The sequence below is a fragment of the Haematobia irritans genome, chromosome 3 (assembly GCF_050003625.1).
Source record: "Haematobia irritans isolate KBUSLIRL chromosome 3, ASM5000362v1, whole genome shotgun sequence".
Taxonomy (NCBI): domain Eukaryota; kingdom Metazoa; phylum Arthropoda; class Insecta; order Diptera; family Muscidae; genus Haematobia; species Haematobia irritans.
In genome coordinates this window covers 206,588,040-206,611,354 of record NC_134399.1, presented here as the reverse complement: position 1 = coordinate 206,611,354, position 23,315 = coordinate 206,588,040, and the positions used below count along the sequence as shown (strand labels likewise).

At 34.9% G+C, this 23,315-nt stretch overlaps 3 protein-coding genes across 6 annotated transcripts in view; 2 read left to right on the top strand and 1 right to left on the bottom strand.

Moving 5' to 3' along the window:
- The window catches only part of Mct1 (Monocarboxylate transporter 1), a 106,567-nt gene that overhangs the window by 27,898 nt on the left and 55,354 nt on the right, over positions 1 to 23,315 (bottom strand). The window contains exon 1 of one of the 4 annotated variants that reach the window (XM_075302356.1): positions 20,936 to 21,073. The exons of the other annotated variants lie outside the window; for them this stretch is intronic. The gene's annotated coding sequence lies outside the window, so the exon portion shown is untranslated. Of the gene's footprint in view, positions 1 to 20,935; positions 21,074 to 23,315 lie in introns of those variants that run through there. 4 annotated transcript variants of the gene reach the window in all.
- On the top strand, positions 215 to 3,415 carry LOC142231399 (uncharacterized). Its single transcript, XM_075302007.1, has one exon. The coding sequence runs from the start codon at positions 215 to 217 to the stop codon at positions 3,413 to 3,415; it is 3,201 nt and encodes a 1,066-aa protein (XP_075158122.1).
- Positions 3,571 to 5,343, top strand: LOC142231398 (uncharacterized). Its single transcript, XM_075302006.1, has one exon. It carries the CDS (start codon positions 3,571 to 3,573, stop codon positions 5,341 to 5,343), a length of 1,773 nt encoding a protein of 590 aa, XP_075158121.1.

The window sequence follows — 23,315 nt, the reverse complement described above, 5'->3', positions numbered from 1 at the left end:
ATAATAGAAAACACCTTAATAAAACCTTCTGCTCTTGTTATATATTGAAAATATTAAACTATCGTGTTTTTATTTTTCTCTATATTTCCATACTTTTCGCATTCGGCGAACATTTTGGTCCTTCGAACCGGATGATCGGGATGGGCAGTCGCTGCCTAATGGCAAAGCCGGGTTTAGGGGTGAAGTGGCCGTTAGTGGCCCTCCACTTTGTGATATGGTTCACAATTTGGCGTTGCCACCGTGCGATACGGATGTATTTGAGGGCAATTTTCTAGACTGGCCTACATTCCGGGATTTGTTTCAAGCAGTTTATGTTAACAATTCAAGATTAACGGACGTCGAGCGTTTGTGTCATCTTGTGCGGAAGACCAGTGGCGAAGCTAGGGAAATTGTCTCGAAGTTTCCGCTGACACATCGAAGTTTTGCCCTCGCGTGGAAGGCCCTCGTTGATGCATACGACAATAAGCGGGTTCTAGTTCACAATCAACTTAAGTCTCTCTTTGCAATTTCGGCAGTATCGGTAGAGAAAAGTGCGGGTTTGAAATCGATTCAACGTGGAATCAATGGCTGTCTTTCGGCATTGAATACGTACGAAGTTTCGACCGATAATTGGGACCAGATACTCGTTTTTATTTGCCTTCAACGTTTGCCGCGGCTCACACAGACTCTTTGGGAGCAAAGTGTTAGGGACAAATCAGCCCTTTCGTCGTGGGCGGATTTAGACGCTTTTTTGTCCGAAAGGGTTCGTACGTTGATGTGTTTGCATGATTTGCGGGAAGACACGTCTTCGAAGCGTTCTCAAGAAAAGAAGGTAAAAGCGCATTGTGCCAATGCGTCTTCTTCTAAATCGTCGCGTGCTTCGTCGGAATCTAAGTGCGTTATTTGTCCTAAACATAATCATAGACTTTCGGCTTGCATTAAATTTTGTAAACTCTCAGTATCGGAACGTTACATAGTGGTAAAACGTAACCGGTTGTGTTTGAATTGCTTAACGAAAGGTCATGAGATGAAGGATTGTCCAAGACAATATTCGTGTGCGAAATGTAACTCGAGACATCATTCGCTATTGCATCGTGATTCTACGCCGTCTAATAGCGCGACTTCGGCGACGGGTTCGACCAACACATTGTCGAGTTCAGCGGCTAGTTTTCAACCGAGAACTATGCCTTCGGTTGATCAGCCGCAACCTTCTACCTCGTCGGCGTGCCTACCTCGCCAGGCATTTCATACGACGCAAAATAGGGCCGTGCTTTTGGGAACTGCGATGATTAATATCATGCACGATGGGGTTTCATATCCGGCACGCGCTTTGATTGACCCCGCTTCAGAATCTTCGTTTCTGACGGAACGCTTTCGAAATCGGGTGAAACTACCGGTTCACGCGGCTAATGTTACAATTTCGGGGGTAAATAGCGCAATTTCGGCCAAATCGAGTAAAATGTGTAATTTGAAAATCGGATCTCCACTCAACGCGTCGGTTTTGTTGGAAACTATGGCTATAGTGCTCCAATCTATATCCGGGAATTTACCTTCCTTTACGGTGTCGCAGGAAGTTTTGTCTCAGATTCCGGATATTCGCTTAGCTGATCCGAATCTTTTCGTGTCGAGACCGGTCGATATTCTACTAGGCGCTGACTTGTACCCGAGAATACTATTAGAAGGTTGCCGGCAGATTGCGGCTCAATCATTGATAGCACAGAACAGTGTTTTCGGCTGGCTAGTAACGGGTCCGATTTCTACATCGCAAATTCAAACATTTACTACGACTATAGCGGTTGATGAAGAGGAAAATTTAGATAGAACGCTTTTACGGTTTTGGGAGTTGGAGGAAACACCACGTAAAGGGGTTTTGTCCCCCTCCGATAAGTTCTGTGAGGAAAATTACGTTCGGACAACGCGCAGAGATTCGGAAGGTAGATATATAGTTACACTTCCGCTAAAGGAAGAGCTCGGTCCTCGTGGATATTTGGGTGAGTCCCGAACAACTGCTTTGAGGCAATTTTATCGTAATGAATCGTCATTATCGAAAAGGCCGGACGTGAAATCAGTTTATGATAGTGTTGTTAAAGAATATTTGCATTTGGATCACATGAGGCCAGTATCCGCCATTTCTGCAAGTGATACACTTTCGTGTTATCTTCCACATCATCCTGTCATTAACCTCGAGAAGAAGACTTCCAAACTTCGCGTCGTATTTAATGCGTCTAATAAAACGTCCAACGGGAATAGTCTTAACGATATCCTTCACGTAGGTCCCACTTTGCAGCAGGACTTAGTCCTTCTTATTGTGCGATGGCGACTATTTAAATACGTGTTCAACTGCGATATTACACAGATGAATAGGCAGATTCGAGTGGACTCTTCTCATGCTCCGTTGCAGAGAATTGTTTTTAGGGATTCTCCGACAAGGACAGTCCAGGACTATGAACTACAAACGGTGACCTTCGGTGTAAACTGTGCACCATATCTCGCGATACGGACACTGTTACAGTTAGCTGAAGACACTGAGGAGGAGTTTCCACTCGCGGCCGATATATTACGTAAATGTATGTACGTTGATGACGTTTTGACCGGAACTCATGACCTTGAAACCGCGATAATGGCTCGGGATCAATTAATCGCGGCGCTTGCGACGGCTAAATTTGAACTGCGGAAATGGACATCGAATTATATAGAAATTTTAGATTCACTACCGCCGGAATATTTGGTTGATGCTCAATTGCTGGCATTTGTCGAGGCTAGCAATTCGAAACCATTGGGTGTTAGATGGAATGCTCAATTGGATACGTTCTACTTCGCGGTCGAGCCTATAGCAAAAAGGTGTGGATACACTAAACGGGAAGTGTTGTCGGCTATCGCGAAATTATTCGACCCTGTCGGTTGGTTAGGTCCAGTGATAATTGTGGCAAAGATTATCATGCAGAAGGTTTGGCTTGATCGCGTCGGCTGGGATGAAATACTGCCTTCGGCAACGGCATCCGAGTGGGAAAAATTTGTAGATAGTTATCCGGATGTCAATTCGATAAATATTCCTCGGTGGATTCGTTACACACCGTGCACTTCGGCCGAGCTTCACGTATTTTCAGATGCCTCGGTTAAGGCATACGCGGGGGTAGTATATATTCGAGTTTTGGCCCCGAATGGCGAGATTGTCGTTAATTTGCTATCGTGCAAGACGAAAGTTGCTCCGTTGAAATCGGTTTCTTTGCCTCGTTTGGAGCTTTGCGGCGCTGTTTTAGCGTCCGAACTCGCAAGAACGGTCATTCGAGAAATCGGTATTGATTTTGGTCGAATTTATTGTTGGACGGATTCGACTATTGTACTGGCCTGGTTAAAGAAAACGCCTTCGACTTGGACAACGTTTGTCGCGAATAGGGTATGTCGCATCCAGGAGAACGTCAGTGGTACCATGTGAGGTCGGAGGATAATCCTGCCGATCTTGGCAGCCGGGGTGTGTCCCCTTCGGATTTGGCCGCGTCTGCGATTTGGTGGCATGGGCCACAGTGGTTATCGTGTGCGCATTCGGAATGGCCTGTTCGTGACGTGTCCTCTCTCGAGACCGAGGTAGAAATGCGTTCTGTGAGGGCGCATGTTTCTTTCTTTAATTCTTACGAGGATGTTCTCGATAGGTTCTCTTCTCTGGGAAGAGCGCTGCGTGTTATCTCATATGTTATGAGATTCTTTTATCGAACGCATCCCGCTCATAGGCGCGATTGTAGCTATGCGGATCACAGTTTATCATCGTCTGAGATTAGGGCAACTAAAAGTCGCTTGATAGTGCTTGCTCAAAAAGTGAATTATGGTAATGAATATAAGGACTTGATGGATAGGTCTTCGTTAGGTACTGGCAGTTCACTTGTTTCTTTGAACCCGTTCCTAGATGAGATGGGTGTAATGCGGATGCATGGTCGTTTGAGCCGCTCGCCTATTCTTTCGTATTCGGAGCGGCACCCTATAATTTTGTCCTATAGCTGTCGACTCACGAAGCTTTTGGTGGAATTTGTTCATTTGATTCCCATTCATGGAGGAAATCAGTTGATGTTGCGTATTCTTCGTATAGAGTACTGGATACCTCGGGTGAGAAATCTTATTCGTTCGGTTATACATAGGTGTAAACCATGTCTTTTGGAGAGGAAACGGGTTTGTAGTCAGGTGATGGCTCCTCTTCCTCCGGAAAGAACTGTTCTCGACAGACCTTTTACGACGACTGGCGTAGACTATGCAGGCCCCTTTGAGGTGAAGTCGTTCACCGGACGTTATTGTCGCATAACTAAAGGTTATGTGTGCGTTTTCGTGTGTTTTGCTACTAGGGCGATTCATTTGGAAGCGGTTTCCGACTTGTCGACTGCCGGCTTTCTTGCGGCATTTCATAGGTTTGTTGCTCGTCGGGGTTGTCCTGCGACCATTTTCTCGGACAATGGGACAAATTTTGTCGGTGCGTCGCGTGAGCTTGAACGAAATTTCCGGGATGTAATTAGGGGAAGCAGTGATGTCGTGTCCTCTAAGTTTGCACACCAGGGCCTATCGTGGCGATTTATCCCAGCTGGTGCGCCTCATATGGGAGGCCTTTGGGAAGCTGGGGTGAAGAGTTTTAAGTTGCATTTCAGAAGGCAAATAGGGAATGTTCGTTTCACGTTTGAAGAGTTTTCGACGGTGTTGGCTCGTATTGAGGCTTGTTTGAATTCAAGACCTCTTTGTCCCCAATCGGATAACCCGCAGGAGCTTGACGCTTTGACACCGGGTCATTTTCTTATAGGTGCCCCTCTACTCGCCCCTGCTGAGCCAGTTATAACCGAACAGCCTCTTTCGTTGGTGAATCGGTTTCGTAAGGTACAGGCTCTTGCACAACAGTTTTGTGTACGTTGGAAAGAGGAATATTTGAAGAATCTGCATATGAGATATAAGTGGAAATTTCCTCAGCGCGATGTTATGGTAAATGACCTAGTCGTTATTCGTCATGAACAGCTTCCACCAACTTCTTGGAAATTAGGTCGAGTCGTGTCGGTTCACCCGGGCGTAGATGGTCACATTCGGGTCCAATTTTGCCGGTTGACAGTATCGTCCGCTTATGATCCAGAGCAGCGACTGACGTTTACTGCTCGTGTGCACGATCTAGGTCGTGTGTTGACCCCCGCCGAAGCCGTGCCAGAACGGATCAAGGAATCCTTTTTGGGATTACCTTTGGCAGATCCGCAATTTTACCGAGTGGGACGGGTTGCGATCGTTTTTGGTCCTGAGGTGTATGGGCGAATCATAACACATAGGGTGTATACGTCGCCCGGTCTCCCGGTGGCTCATTATACAATCTTCGGTTGGGTTCTGTCCGGGTTGTGTAACTGCTAGGGTAAATGCGCGAGAGCCCCCCTTTTGGGTTCTAACGGCCCCCTTTTGGCCATCGTTTATTGTATCTCTTCGCGAGAGCCCCCTTTTTGGGGTTCTAACGGGTCCCCTTTTGACCCATCGATATATTGTCGCGAGAGCCCCCCTTTTGGGTTCTACCAGGTCCCCTTCTGACCTTACGTAATATCTAGTCTTAGGTTGAATTTGAAAAGATAAATGAATTAATAAATTGGATTTATGGTAAATGAACTGAAGGAAACTCACTTTGCACTGCACTTAGCCTCATTTTGTATTTTAAGTTTAGTTTTAGTTACAACATACCTTGATGTTGCAAGGCGGCCGGCAATGTTTAAGTTCGAGTAAAGATTAATTGGACTTAATAGTGTTCGTTAGAATTTGTATACTACTTTTTGGTACATCCCTGCCAGAGTAGAAATGTCATAATTTGAATATTAATTTATCTTGTCAAAAGCCCCGCCTTCCGCCATCTTGGTTGAGAGCATCTCTCACTTTACTTGTTATCGATAAGCCAATTGGTGCGGTTGCAAATTTATCCATATCGTTGGAAATTATAGGTAATATTGTTTACCATTAATTATAATAGAAAACACCTTAATAAAACCTTCTGCTCTTGTTATATATTGAAAATATTAAACTATCGTGTTTTTATTTTTCTCTATATTTCCATACTTTTCGCATTCGGCGAACACTAAAAATTATATTTCTATAGACAATTTCTGAAAATTTTATTTGTGTAGGAAATTTTTTGAAGATTTAATTTTTCTATAGAAAATTTTCTGAAAATTTTGTTTCTATATAAAATTTTCTGAACATTTTATTTCAATAGAAAATTTTCTGAAAATTTTATTTCTATAGAAAATTTTCTAAAAAATATATTTTTATAGAAAATTTATCAAAATTTTATTCTGAAATCAAAAAAAACAAAAACAATGATTAAAGAACAAAAACCAACAATAACAAAACAAAACGAATGAAAGAAAGAAGAGGAAGCACGCTCAAAATAAAACCCAGCCAACTTCACTCAAATCGATGATTTGATGGTGGCAAAGGAAAAGAGAGATGTTTGTACGAATTTATTTCGGCACAGGCCGGTTATCAATGTAAAGCCTTTTTTCGGAGAGTTCAAGTGTGGTTTATTGTTGGGTTTAATGAACGGCCTTAATTTATTCTGATAATTGGTTGATAGTTTTGCTGCAAGTAGAGGATGCTGATGAGGAATGTGGTAATTCCGAAACGTGCGTCTATCCAACCATCTTGCAGTCTATAGGGCTTTGTCCAAATAAATTTGACAAACATTATTTTCCTCTGTTGGTTAAGCTACACTTGTAGTTTAGTCAAAGTATGGTTTTAAGCTGAAATCAAAAAAACAACAACAATGACTAAAGAACAAAAACCAACAATAACAAAACAAAACGATTGAAAGAAAGAAGAGGAAGCACGCTCAAAAAAATTTAAAACCCAGCCAACTTCACTCAAATCGATGATTTGATGGTGGCAAAGGAAAAGAGAGATGTTTGTACGAATTTATTTCGGCACAGGCCGGCTATCAATGTAAAGCCTTTTTTCGGAGGGTTCAAGTGTGGTTTATTGTTGGGTTTAATGAACTGCCTGAGTTTATTCTGATAATTGGTTGATAGTTTTGCTGCAAGTAGAGGATGCTGATGAGGAATGTTGTAATTCCGAAACGTGCGTCCATCCAACCATCTTGCAATCTATAGGGCTTTGCCCAAATAAGTTTGACAAACATTCTTTTCCTTTGTTGGTTAATCTACACTTGTAGTTTAGTCAATACATGGTTTTAAGCTGATATAAAAAAAACAACAAAATTTTAGTTTTATAGAAGTTTTTCCCAAAATTTCATTGCTATAGAGAACTTTCCCAAAAATTTATTTCTAATTTTTTTTTATAAAAATTTCCTAAAAGTATTATTTCTATTGACAATTTTCAAAAAAAAAATCTTTAGAAAATTTTATATCTATAGAAAATTTTCTCAAAAATTTCTTTTTATAGAACATTTTCTTAAAATTTTATTTCTATAGAAAATTTTCTAAAAATTGTATTTCTATAGAAAATTTTCGGAAAATTTTATATCTGTAAAAAATTTTTTGAAAATTTTATTTCTATAGACAATTTTCTGAAAATTTTATTTCTATAGAAAATTTTCAAAAAAAAATATTTCTGTAGAAAATTTTATCAAAATATTATTTCTATAGAAAATTTTGTCAAATTTTTGTTTCTATAGAAAATTTTGTCAACATTTTATTTTTATAGAAAATGTTCTCAAAATTTCCTAAAAATTATATTTCTATAGACAACTTTCTGAAAATTTTATTTGTGTAGGAAATTTTTTTAAAAATTTACTTTATTTCTATAGAAAATTTTCTGAACAACTCATATCTATAGAAAATTTTATTTTTATAAAATTTTTTTCTGTAAATGTTATTTTTACAGATAATTTTCTGAAAATGTTCTGAAAATCTTATTTCTATAGAAAATTTTCTTAAAATTTTATTTCTTTAGAAAAATTTTATTTCTATAGAAAATATTCTGAAAAATTGTTTTCTCTATAAAAGCAAATTGTGCAGAAATTTTGTCAATTTTTTTTTGAAAATGTTATTTCTATAGAAAATTTTCTGAAAATTTTATTTCTATAGACAATTTTCTGAAAATGTTATTTCTATAGAAAATTTTCTAAAAAATGTATTTTTATAGAAGATTTTATCAAAATTTTATTTTTATAGAAATTTTTCCCAAAATTTCATTGCTATAGAGAACTTTCCCAAAAATTTATTTCTAAAGTTTTTTTTTATAAAAATTTCCTAAAAATTTTATTTCTATAGACAATTTTCGGAAAATTTTATATCTGTAGAAAATTTTTTGAAAATTTTATTTGTATAGAAAATTTTCTTAAAATTTTATTTCTACAGAAAATTTTTATCAAAATTTTATTTTTATAGAAATTTGACTCAAAATTGTATTGCTATAGAAAATTTTGTTAACATTATACCCCCGTAAAAAATAATATGTGCAACGTGATGATTGATGTTATTGTTATATATGTTTTTTCTCTAGACAATTTTCTGAAAATGTTATTTCTATAGAAAATTTTCTGAAAATGTTATTTCTATAGAAAATTTTCTGAAAAATTTGTTTCTATTGAAAATTTCCTAAAAATTTTATTTCTATTGAAAATTTTCTGATAATTTCATTTCTATAGAGACTTTTCTGAAATTTTTATTTCTATAGACAATTTTCTGAAAATTTTATTTCTGTAGACAATTTTCGGAAAATTTTATTTCTATAGACAATTTTCGGAAAATTTTATATCTGTAGAAAATTTTCTGAAAATTTTATTTCTATAGAAAATTTTCTGAAAATTTTATTTCGTTAGACAATTTTCTAAAAATTTTATTTCTATAGAAAATTTTTTCAAAATTTTATTTCTATAGAAGATCTTGATCAAAATTTTATTTTTATAGAAATTTTTCTCAAAATTTTATTTCTGTAGAAAATTCAAAATTTTCTATTTCTATAAAAAAATTATATGTGCAACGTGTAAATTTATGTTATTGTTATTTATGTTATTCTTTAGACAATTTTCTGAATATGTTATTTCTATAGAAAATTTTCTGAAAATTTTGTTTCTATAGAAAATTTCCTAAAAATTACAACTTAATAAAACAACAACATCTGTTTTTATTTTTTTTATAAAAATTTCCTAAAAGTATTATTTCTATTGACAATTTTCTAAAAAAAATTTTCTATAGAAAATTTTATTATATCTATAGAAAATTTTCTCAAAAATTTCTTTCTGTAGAAAATTTTCTTAAAATTGTAAAGGGTGATTCTTTTGAGGTTAGGATTTTCATGCATTAGTATTTGACAGATCACGTGGGATTTCAGATATGGTGTCAAAGAGAAAGATGCTCAGTATGCTTTGACATTTCATCATGAATAGCCGAACGATCTGCCACAACGTCGAATTTTCAGTGAATGGGCCCTAGAAAAGTTGGCAGAAAATCCGCTTTTTTATCGACAAATTTTGTTCAGCGATGAGGCTCATTTCTGGTTGAATGGCTACGTAAATAAGCAAAATTGCCGCATTTGGAGTGAAGAGCAACCAGAAGCCGTTCAAGAACTGCCCATGCATCCCGAAAAATGCACTGTTTGGTGTGGTTTGTACGCTGGTGGAATCATTGGACCGTATTTTTTCAAAGATGCTGTTGGACGCAACGTTACGGTGAATGGCGATCGCTATCGTTCGATGCTAACAAACTTTTTGTTGCCAAAAATGGAAGAACTGAACTTGGTTGACATGTGGTTTCAACAAGATGGCGCTACATGCCACACAGCTCGCGATTCTATGGCCATTTTGAGGGAAAACTTCGGAGAACAATTCATCTCAAGAAATGGACCGGTAAGTTGGCCACCAAGATCATGCGATTTGACGCCTTTAGACTATTTTTTGTGGGGCTACGTCAAGTCTAAAGTCTACAGAAATAAGCCAGCAACTATTCCAGCTTTGGAAGACAACATTTCCGAAGAAATTCGGGCTATTCCGGCCGAAATGCTCGAAAAAGTTGCCCAAAATTGGACTTTCCGAATGGACCACCTAAGACGCAGCCGCGGTCAACATTTAAATGAAATTATCTTCAAAAAGTAAATGTCATGGACCAATCTAACGTTTCAAATAAAGAACCGATGAGATTTTGCAAATTTTATGCGTTTTTAAAAAAAAAAAAAGTTATCAAGCTCTTAACAAATCACCCTTTATTTCTATAGAAAATTTTCTTAAAATTTTGTCTCTATAGACAATTTTGTCAAAATTTTATTTCTATAGAATATATTGTCAAAATTTTATTTCCATAGAACATTTTTATCAAAATTTTATTTTTATAGAATTTTTATCAAAAATGTATTTCTATAGAAAATTCAAAATTTTCTATTTCTATAGAAAATTTTGTTAACATTTTATTTCTATAGAAAATTTAGTTAACATTATACCCCCGTAAAAAAATTATATGTGCAACGTGTAAATTTATGTTATTGTTATTTATTTTATTTCTTTAGAAAATTTTCTGAAAATTTTATTTCTATAGACAATTTTCTGAAAATTTTATTTCTATAGAAAATTTTCTGCAGATTTGATTTATATAGACAATTTTCTGAAAAGTTTATTTCTTAGAAAATTTTCTAAAAAAAATTTTTTTCTGTAGAAAATTTTATCAAAATATTATTTCTATAGAAATTTTTGTCAAATTTTTGTTTCTAGAGAAAATTTTGTCAAAATTTAATTTTTATAGAAAATGTTCTCAAAATTTTTTATCTTTTCAAAAATTTCCTAAAAATTGTATTTCTGTAGACAACATACTGAAAATTTTATTTGTGTAGGAAGTTTTTGAAAAATTAACTTCTATAGAAAATTTTCTGAAAACTTTATTTCTATAGAAAATTTTCTGAACAACTTATATCTATAGAAAATTTTATTTTTATAACAATTTTTCTAAAAATATTATTTTTACAAAAAATTTTCTGAAAATGTCCTGAAAATTTTATTTCTATAGAAAATTTTCTGAAAATTTTATTTCTATAGAAAATTTTCTGAAAATTTTATTTCTATAGAAAATTATCTGAAAATTTTATTTCTATAGAAAATTTTCTTAAAATTTTATTTCTATAGAACATTTTCTGAATATTTTACTTCTATAGAAAATATTCTGAAAAATTGTTTTCTTTTTAAAAGCAAATTGTGCAGAAATGTTGTCAATTTTTTTTTGTGAAAATGTTATTTCTATAGAAAATTTTCTGAAAATTTTATTTCTATAGAAAATTTTCTGAAAATTTTATTTCTAAAGAAAATTTCCTAAAACTTTTATTTCTACAGAAAATTTTCTAAAAATTTTATTTCTATAGACAATTTTCTGAAAATTTCATTTCTATAGAAAATTTTCTGAAAAATGTATTTTTATAGAACATTTTATCAAAATTTTATTTTTATAGAAAATTTTCCCAAAATTTCATTGCTATAGAGAATTTTCTCTAAAATATATTTCTAAAGTTTTTTTTTTATAAAAATTTCCTAAAAATTTTATTTCTATAGACAATTTTCGGAAAATTTTATATCTGTAGAAAATTTTTTGAAAATTTTATTTCTATAGAAAATTTTCTCAATATTTTATCTCTAAAGAAAATTTTCTCAAGATTTTATTTCTATAGAAGTGTTTTCCAAAATTTTATTTCTATAGAAAATTTTCTCAAAATTTTATTTCTACAGAAAATTTTGTGAAAATTTTATTTCTACAGAAAATTTTGTGAAAATTTCATTTCTAACATAAACTATAACCTGTTGTGATACTTATTAATGCTTACTTGGAATTTTTATTCTTTATTAATGCTTACTTGGAATTTTTATTCTTCCTCATTCCCTATTTGATTAGTAGGAAAATGATATTCATTATCTTCAACACAATGTGGGACATGTGTTCACTACTAATATCAGAGAATCGTGAAAAACCAATAGCAACATCAAACCACTTGTATAGAAAAAAAAATTAAATAAATATAGAAAATAATCAGCATTTAATTTGTGATGCGTATAAAAGGGATCGGCAGACCGAGAGCATGATTTTACAAATAATTTATTAAAAAAAAAACATGATAATAACTATAAAAATGTTATTAATAAACAATACAAATACTCGATGTGATAAGATCACTGGAAATATTCTTCTTCGTTGGTGTTATTATTGTGGGCCAATTTCATCGATCCAATGAGCCTCTTCATCACTCACTGGCCTATCACTTAGTAAACAATACAATCTCAAATGACCTTTCCTATATACCAATAATATCGAATCGAAAGCTTGATAATGAATTGCGTACTTCTTTCGTAAGAAGAAGGAAAAGCACAATGGAAACCTTTTTTCAAAAGGCCGGCACATTTTTATGATTGACATTAGCCCTTTCCCAATAGAGTCTGTCTTGATCAATGAATGAACTTTTTATTGACATCAATTTCTTTAGTAATAATTATGAGTAGGAAAAGTAAATCAGAATTTTTTCCCCTCCAGATTCTGCTGGTGAAGAATAATTAGCACTTCTAATTGCTTATTTTGCCCTTGAAGATCTCACTCAATAGCCTGAAGTATTAAACAAAAAACAAAATTTGAAATTGCCATTCATTGTCAAAAGAGATTTATTATGCATTGCACTGATATGATGATAATGAGTTCGTATTTTAATATTTTCAATTATCAGGTTGGCTCCCTATAACGGCCGTTTCGAATATGACCCCTCTTGAAAGACAGACATCAACATCACCATTCACTCACAACTCAGACAATGGAACAATGAACCTACCGACAAGAAGACATTTGATCGCATTCCTGTTAATTTTGTCAAATATTTCCATTCGACGATGTTCAGTGACTTCTTATTATCACATTTCATGATGATTGGCTTGGGAGCAAAAACGAAAACGAGAGTGAACACAATTTTTTTGTGCAGTTCATGAGCTCTTGTCACAACAAATAAATTTTGTTAAATAAATAGTTGTAAGATTGACAGTTGGCGGTATTCTTTTTATTCAGTTTGTTGAGTGTTGAAAATTGGTTTTAATATGGCGCCTATAGTTGACACTTTATTCAATTAATTTCACACCACAGATTGTGAAGAAATATTTATGACTATTGCGAGGGTTTCCTCGGAAATATTTGATCACAACGAGGGCGGTATGGATGCCCAGTAAAAAAAGTTGTTTGGATCTCCTACTTATTACCCGGAAATAGTGTCAATATCTAATGAATTCCATATATGTGCTGTTATTGGATGAAAGCAGAAAGATAATCTCTAATGAATTCCATATATGTGCTGTTATTGGATGAAAGCACTTCGGATCCTTTTCACAGTTTTATAAGTTATGAATTATATACGACCGGAAATTTGACCAGACCAAATCTTATGTACCCTCCTCCATCGATTGAGTATGAAGTTCTACTAAAAACTGCCATCCACAATCGAATTACTTGGATTCTGGTAGCCGTTGTCGATTGCAAGATATAGTTTTATTTTTTAATATTATCTTCGAAATTGTAAACTAGTCCATATGGAATCTATGTTAGGTAAAAAAGGACGATTGATCAGTTTATATAGAGGAGTTAATAATTGTGAACCAATTTATGCTTACACAGCAACAACACACAACTATTTACAATTAAAAATTTAACAGTTACAATTAACTTTTCAAACTAATCTATATATATAAAATTCAATCTATGTTTGTTTATTTGTTTGTTTGTTTGTATGTTCCGAGTTGGCTCCGAAACGGCTGAACTGATTTACTTGAAACTTTCAGAGATCGTAGGGGGCGTTCATGTGGTGAAAATAGGGTACCTCATTTTTGACACCTGGTCGCGGAGGGGGACCTCCCCTTCGTCGGACTTTTTGAAAATTGGACCAAAGTTGACCGATTTGCTTGAAATTTTCATTGAAGATTAGGGTTGGCATCTAGACAAAGATCCGCTACTTTTTATTTCGATATTTGGTGGCGGAGGGGGGCCTCGACTTTTTTTTAAGTACAGTGAAAAAACTAAAATTTTCTAAATGATCTGAGATTTACAGAGAACATGTGGTAAGGTTATGGAATTAATATGGGGTACCCGATGATTTCATATGTGGATGGGGAGGGGGACCTCCCCCTTGCCCTACTTTTTGAAACTTGGAACAAAATTATGCGATTTGCTTAAAATTTTCATTGAATGTTGGGGTTGGCATCTAGACAAAAAATCCGCTACATTATTTTTCAATATTTGGTCGGAGAGGGGGACCACCCCTTTGACCGAATTTTTTTGTTTGAAAGTACAAACAAAACTAAACTCTCCCGACTGAAATTTTACGGAAAAAATGGGTTATGAAATTTATATCAAGTTCTTGATTTTTTAATAAAAATAAAAGGGCATAGGGGGACATCCGCTTCTCTTAAGTACATACAGAGAAACAATTAAACTTTTACCGAATTACTTGAAATTTACAGAGGACTGGGGAGAGGTTACGATATTAATAGTTGATAACTGATTTTGTGATATTTGGACGGAAGAGAGGCCGCCCCTTTAGGCTTATAATTTGCTTGACATTTTCTGGGACGTTTACAAAAGAAACGCTACATCACTTTTCGATATTTGGTCGGGGAGGAGGTCCTCCTCTAAAACTGCAAAAAAAAAATCTTAAGTTTTCTTGAAATTTACAAAGGCAATGGGGGAAGGTTATGAACGAAGAGGCAACCTTCCATGCCCCACACTTGAAGGAAAGTTTCAAGAATTTTCAGGGAAGGTTAGGGGTGCTATTCACTACGGTGTTTGTCGATATTGTGTCGGGGAAAGTTACGTTCCTTTAAAACAATAGAGCAAAATTTAAAAATCTCCGATCTACTTGAAATTTACAGGGACGTGGGAGGATGTGATTAAATGTATACATGATTTTTAAATTAGTATATGATTTTTCGATATCTGGTTTGGGAAGCGGAAAATTGAAATAAACTTTGTCGATTTACTTCGATAGAATTTATAGGGACCATTGAGTAGTTGTGAAATTACTATAGGGGTACGTCATAGTCCGATATCAGGTCGGAGTGGAGCGAAGGTGGGGAGAGGGTTCCCTTTTGTCCGTTTTTTTTTCTTAAATTGAAAGTAGAGGGTTGTTCGTAAATGGGAACTCGGTACATAATTTTATGATTTTTGCACAGGCTTATGCCAGACTTCTTTTTAGTAAAGAACTTAAATTTACATGAAATTGGCAGCCATCGTAGAGGGTGCATCACTTTCCAACATGTTAGCAAATGTTAATGTGGTAACATTTTGTACTACTTTTGTTTTTTTCCGATTTATTGGATGGGAAACAGTAATTCTGTGTATGTTATTATAATATAGTGCTTAATTTTCAGATACGTTGAGGAGAAGGATACCTTTCCTTGACAAACCACACTTAAAATTCACAAGAAATATAGAAGATTGTCCAACTACTTGAATACAGAACATTATCTAAAAAATTTGGTGGAAAGGGTACACCCTCTCCACGACATTTTTTCAGACTAACCGTTTTACATATGCATTCCCGCCGTATTTGTACCTATAAACGAAAAATCAAGTAGCCCGATTTGTTTAAAAGAATTCAAATCTTTTCGAATTTGTTTTCAGCACGAAGGATATAGTTGACCAAGTTAACTCAAAATGTTCCTCCAAATACGCTTCGGAAGGCACAGCGAAGCGGGCCGGTTTACGCTAGTTAAAAAATAAAATCAATTAAGAAAATTATTGAATTTTTTATATTTTAATTCAAATGTTATTATTAATATCTTGACATCAGCTTAAAACAATGCGTTGAATAAACTACAAGTGTATCTGAATCAACAGAGGAATAATAAGTTTGTCAAATTTATTTGGGCAAACCCCCTTAGATTGCAAGATGGTTGAATGGACTGCAAGATTCTGAACTATAACATTCCTCATCAGCATCTTCTACTTGCAGCGAAGCTATCACCCAATTACCAGAATAAATTCCGATAATTCACTAAACTTAAAGTGAATTGCACGTGAAACTCCCGAAAAAAAATTATAATCGAAAATATTTGTTTCATACTGTTCATTGGCTTTTGACTCAAATCTAAATAAAAATCCAACCACAATTAAAATCATAAATCTCATAAACTCTTGTAAAATTATTTCAGATAAGGAAAAAACAAGTATATACGGCCGTTAGAGAGCGCAATTGAAATATGGGGATAGCTTTATACAATTATGAACCGATATGGACCAATTTTTGTGTGATTGGCGGTAGGTTTATCTGGGGACTATTTATAACTATAGACCGATATGGAACAATTTTGCCATGGTTGTTAGCGGTCATATACTATCACAATGTACCAAATTTCAACCGAATCGGACGATTTTTGTTCCTCCAAAAGGCTCCGGAGGTCAAATCTGCGGGTCGGTTTATATGGGGGCTATACGTAAAAGTGGTCCAATATGGCCCATTAGCAATACCATCCGACCTACATCAATAACAACTACTTATGTTAAGTTTCAAGTTGATAGCTTGTTTCGTTCGGAAGTTAGCGTGATTTCAACAGACGGACGGAACGACGGACATGCTTAAATCAACTCAGAATTTTACTACGACCCAGAATATATATACTTTATGGGATCTTAGAGCAATATTTCGAGGTGTTACAAACGGAATGACAAAGTTAATATATACCCATCCTATGGTGGCGGGTATAATAATTATAGAAAAATAAACAATAATGCAAAAAATGGTGATGATGACAAAAATGGAATAAATTAATCTTTTATTCACATTAAAATACATGACCTTAAAAGCCTAAAAATAACAATAAAGTTTTTGAAACAATTAAAAAGGTCAAATTCATAATAAAAGTAAAAAATAATTGATTACCTCAATTCAAAAATTAATTGAGTTTTTCGAACAAAATTAATTTAGTTTTCAATTGAATCAATTACAAAATTAATTGAAAGTAATAAGAGATCAATTATAACTTTTTATTTATAAATAATATTTTCAGAAGTTAAAACTTTGGGGGGGGGGGGGTCGGTTTATATGGGAGCTGTATATAAATATGAACCGATGTGGATATGTGGATAAACTTTTGTATAACATCGCGTACCAAATTTCAAATTTTGGAAATTGGTTTTCCCAAGAGGCTCCGTAAGTCAAATCTAGGCATATATGGGGCTATCAAAAATTGTGGACCGATATTGTCCAAGTGAACGTGTAGCAAGTCTATAGCTTATTTCGTTCGGAAATTAAAGTGATTTCAGCAGACAGACGGACATCACTAGATCGACCACGACCCAGAGTATATCTGTGGAATTATGACAAAACCGCATAAGTTGAGGTAGGACATTTGATGTTGTGTACAGTGTTGCCAGTATTTTTCAGGCTCTTGTCCCCAAATTATGCTATTTTTGTCCCCAAAAATCCCAAATTTAAAACTAAATTCCTCACAAAAATTCCCAATACATTTTTTAATATATTTTAAAGTAGTAAAATTCTGTGGAAATTGTAGTTTTTATACCCTCCACTATAGGATGGGGGTATATTAACTTTGTCATTCCGTTTGTAACACATCGAAATATTGCTCTAAGACCCCATAAAGTATATATATTCTGGGTCGTGGTGAAATTCTGAGTCGATCTGAGCATGTCCGTCCGTCTGTTGAAATCACGCTAACTTCCGAACGAAACAAACTATCGACTTGAAACTTGGCACAAGTAGTTGTTATTGACGTAGGTTGGAATGGTATTGCAAATGGGCCATATCGGTCCACTTTTACGTATAGCCCCCATATAAACGGACCCCCAAATTTGGCTTGCCGATCCTCTAAGAGAAGCAAATTTCATCCGATCGGGCTGAAATTTGGTACATGGTGTTGGTATATGGTCTCTAAAACAACCGTGCAAAAAGTGGTCCACATCGGTGCATAATTATATATAGCCCCCATATAAACAGATCCCCCGATTTGGCTTGCGAAGCCTCTAAGAGAAGCAAATTTCATCCGATCTGGCTGAAATTTGGTGCATGGTGTTGGTATATGGTTTCTAACAACCGTGCAAAAAGTGGTCCACATCGGTCCATAATTATATATGGCCCCCATATCCCCATATAAACCGATCCCCCGATTTAGCTTGCGAAGCCTCTAAGAGAAGCAAATTTCATCCGACCTGGCTGAAATTTGGTGCATGGTGTTGGTATATGGTTTCTAACAACCGTGCAAAAAGTGGTCCACATCGGTCCATAATTATATATAGCCCCCATATCCCCATATAAACCGATCCCCCGATTTAGCTTGCGAAGCCTCTAAGAGAAGCAAATTTCATCCGATCTGGCTGAAATTTGGTACATGGTGTTGGTATATGGTCTTTACTAACCATGCAAAAATTGGTCCACATCGGTTCATAATTATATATAGCCCCCATATACACCGATCCCCCGATTTGGCTTGCGGAGCCTCTAAGAGAAACAAATTTCATCCGATCCGGCTGAAATTTAGTACATGGTGTTGGTATATGGTCTCTAACAACTCTGCAAAAATTAGTCCACATCGGTCAATAATTATAAAGGGTGATTTGTTAAGAGCTTGATAACTTTTTTTTTTTAAAAAACGCATAAAATTTGCAAAATCTCATCGGTTCTTTATTTCAAACGTTAGATTGGTCCATGACATTTACTTTTTGAAGATAATTTCATTTAAATGTTGACCGCGGCTGCGTCTTAGGTGGTCCATTCGGAAAGTCCAATTTTGGGCAACTTTTTCGAGCATTTCGGCCGGAATAGCCCGAATTTCTTCGGAAATGTTGTCTTCCAAAGCTGGAATAGTTGCTGGCTTATTTCTGTAGACTTTAGACTTGACGTAGCCCCACAAAAAATAGTCTAAAGGCGTCAAATCGCATGATCTTGGTGGCCAACTTACCGGTCCATTTCTTGAGATGAATTGTTCTCCGAAGTTTTCCCTCAAAATGGCCATAGAATCGCGAGCTGTGTGGCATGTAGCGCCATCTTGTTGAAACCACATGTCAACCAAGTTCAGTTCTTCCATTTTTGGCAACAAAAAGTTTGTTAGCATCGAACGATAGCGATCGCCATTCACCGTAACGTTGCGTCCAACAGCATCTTTGAAAAAATACGGTCCAATGATTCCACCAGCGTACAAACCACACCAAACAGTGCATTTTTCGGGATGCATGGGCAGTTCTTGAACGGCTTCTGGTTGCTCTTCACTCCAAATGCGGCAATTTTGCTTATTTACGTAGCCATTCAACCAGAAATGAGCCTCATCGCTGAACAAAATTTGTCGATAAAAAAGCGGATTTTCTGCCAACTTTTCTAGGGGCCATTCACTGAAAATTCGACGTTGTGGCAGATCGTAAGTCTATTCATGATGAAATGTCAAAGCATACTGAGCATCTTTCTCTTTGACACCATGTCTGAAATCCCACGTGATCTGTCAAATACTAATGCATGAAAATCCTAACCTCAAAAGAATCACCCTTTATATAGCCCCCATATAAACCGACCCCCCGATTTGGCTTGCGGAGCCTCTAAAAGAAGCAAATTTCATCCGATCCGGCTGAAATTTGGTACATGGTGTTGGTATATGGTCTCTAACAACTCTGCAAAAATTTGTCCATATCGGTCAATAATTATATATAGCCCCCATATAAACCGATTCCCCGATTTGGCTTGCGGAGCCTCTAAAAGAAGCAAATTTCATCCGATCCGGCTGAAATTTGTTAATATATGGCCTCAAATACCAATGCAAAAATTGGTGGAAATCGGTCCATAATTATATATAGCCCCCATATAAACCGATCCCCAGATTTGACCTCCGGAGCCCCTTGGAAGAGCAAAATTTATCCGATTCGGTTGAAATTTGGTACGTGATGTTAGTATATGATATCCAATAACCATGCAGGAATTGGTTCATAACAGTCCATAATTATATATAGCCCCATATAAACCGATGCCGAAAGGCACCCGGTTCAAATCTGGGGAGCGATCTATAGAAATAAAATTTTAACGAAATTTTCTATTGAAATAAAATTTTGACAAAATTTTCTATAGAAATAAAATGTTGACAAAATTTTGTATAGAAATAAAATTTTGACAAAATTTTCTATAGAAATAAAATGTTGACAAAATTTTATATAGAAATAAAATTTTGACAAAAATTTCTATAGAAACAAAATTTTCACAAAATTTTATATAGAAAAAAAATTTTGGCAAAATTTTCTATGGAAATAAAATTTTGGCAAAATTTTATATTGATTTGGCAAAATTGTCTATAGAAATAGAATTTTGACCAAATTTCCTATAGACATAACATTTTGTTAAAAAAGATTAAAACGATTTCTCGAAAACAATCCCCACAACAATCCCCAAATTTATGGAAACTCCCCACAAAATCCCCATGACACCAACTCAGAAATTCCGTCCCCATTCACGAAAAAATCCCCAATACTGGCAACACTGGTTGTGTATAGTTTTTGAAGGCGCATCTTTCTGTATTTACGGATTTTTGATATCTGTCCTAGATCGGGCGATATAGAATCATGCAAACCAATGTATCTCTCAAATTTTTAAATATAATTTTGACAAAGAACATATCATATTTTATACCCTGCACCACATTGTAGATCTATATTTTTGTAAGAATAGAAAACTGAATTTAATTCATTTTTTTTAATATCTTCATTCAAAGGAACTTGATATATGTATCACATAAGAACTTCGATCTCATCCTCAGATCACTAGTAACAAGTATTCACAAACGAGATATCCGATTCGCAGACTACATTAGGATTCAGTGTTACACTTTAATTTTAAAAATATTTAATTTGTGTGGTTCCACTTAATATTAACACACATTCCTACTGTCATATGGTGGTGGAATTATTACATAACTTTTTGGATGACAGACTCCCACCATAGCTAAGCAAATATTTGCCCTCTAGCTAGTAGCCAGGATAATTTGCAAAATGTCTCATTACATTAAAAATATTACCATTTATTTTTTAAGATGAATGCTGATGTGATTATATTGTTTATTTTAAAATATTTCAAGTGATTCTTTTCAATGAATTAAAGGTATTTATTGATTAATACAAGATTTTAATTTAAAGTTTTTTTTTATAAATTATTATTTATATAGTTTTTTAAAACAAACAATTAATTGAAAAAATATATATTTTTTTGTTTTCCACATTTATTTAATTAATTCCACAATTATTATTACTTGTTATATTTATTTCACTTGCAATATTCTTTGTTCACTATAACACATTACAATTATCTCGGGAATTTTTTACTTCGAATTAAATTTCCTTGCCATCACTTCAGTGACGAAACAGCAAATGACTTTTGATAACTTTGCACATGGTCAGCCCAGACAGAAGTTGTATTCATTCCTATCATTAAATAACCATGTTTATCTGCTGATAATGTAGAATAAATAAATATGTCAAAACAAAATTAAATATCAGTAAACAAATAATCAAAAAGGATCATAAACTAAATATGTACGAGTATACTAATTTGTCCAAATCCAAATATTTCCGAAACAAAGCTAATCATAACCGATTTTCGGTGAGATGGCGTTGAGAACTTGTGTTTTCGTTTATTTTCAAGTGATACAATGTTACTGTGGAAATGAGTAAGAAATAGGGATGCCAATAAAGAAATTTGTTTAGGGGACATTAATCATTTCAAGTTTTGGGATTTATCAAAATAGAGCTCTAACAGACATTTTCACGCGATACAATGGTTCTGTGGAAATGTATACGAAATAGGGATGCCGGTAAAGAAATTTGTTTTGGGGATATTAATCATTTCAATGATACAAAAACCTAGTCCAGATATTAAGCCTTTGACCTCTACAAAGGAAATTCGAAAACGACTCCAAACTCTAATTTCCCATTTAGTTTTGATTTATTACTCGATGTCGGGTAAGATGACAATCTCCTTCAAGTATCGCCAAATATAGTGCAGAATTTTCAAACAAACAAAAAAATATTTTCTCTGTACCCGAATGACATCTCTAACATGTTACCACTTAAGCCGTCTTTGCACCTCAGCACCTTCTTTTTTCTTCAAAGAATCATAAATTGTGTCAATTCGTTATTTTTACAATCATTATCGCAAGACGATTATGGTAAGACCCTGAACAATGTGTAGCCAGCCAGCCAATCGATTGCCCTGACTGGTACAAACGATTGTCGAATGGACACAAGAACAAAAGTGTTCGTGGAAATAAAAATGTGCTTACTCTCGAATAACTCCCCCCATTTCGAATGTCAGTTGCTATGGTGGAATTTTTATATGACCATCTAAATACTTATCTGAGTTATTTTGCTGCCAGCAGTTAAAACTGAGATTCTCTTAAGCGTGAAAATCATATTAATAAAATTTTAAAGGGAAACAGTGTGCCAATTACACAATACAGTACAATGGCCATAAAGACTTCAGTATTTTATGATTTATTGTAAATAATGTAAATCCTTGTTATTTCTCGGGGAAATGCGCATTTCTTAGCCCAACAACAGGTGATAGTGGCAATGGAAAAAATATAGTATGAAAAAAAACTTTTAAGTTTAATTTTCCTTTTAGCACAGGAAAATTAAAAACTGGATTAAAAAAAAAATAAACAAGTATATATGGCCGTAAGTTCGGCCAGGCCGAATCTTATGTACCAGAATTGAAATATGGGGGTCGCTTATAATTATGAACTTGATATGGACCAATTTTTGTGTGATTGGGGATCGATTTATCTGAGGGCTATATATAAGTATAGACCGATATGAACCTAGTTAGGCATGGTTGTTAACGGCCATATACTAGCACAAGGTACCAAATTTCAATGAAATTTGCTCCTCCAAGCGTCTCCAAAACCAAATCTCGGGATCGGTTTATATGGGGGCTATATATGATTATGGACTGATATGGACCACTTTTGGCATGGTTGTTAAATATCATATACTACCACCACGTACCAAATTTCAACCAGATCGGATGACTTTTGCTTCTCCAAAAGGCACCGGAGGTCAAATCTGGGGATCGGTTTATATGGGGGTTATATATAATTATAGACTGATATGAACCAATTCCTGCATGGTTGTTGGATACCATATACTAACATCACGTACCAAATTTCAACCGAATCGGATGAATTTTGCTCTGCCAAGGGGCTCCGGAGGTCAAATCTGGGGTTTATATGGGGGCTATATATAATTATAGACCGATTTCGACCACTTTTTGCATGGGTGTTTGAGGCCATATATTAACACCACGTACCAAATAAAAACTGAATCAGATGCATTTTGGTCTTCCATGAGGCTCCGGAGGTCAAATCTGGTGATCGGTTTATATGGGGACTATATCTAATTATG

Coding starts and splice junctions, on each gene's coding strand:
- LOC142231399 (XM_075302007.1), top strand. CDS start 215: ATGGTTCACAATTTGGCGTTGCCACCGTGCGATACGGATGTATTTGAG.
- LOC142231398 (XM_075302006.1), top strand. CDS start 3,571: ATGCGTTCTGTGAGGGCGCATGTTTCTTTCTTTAATTCTTACGAGGAT.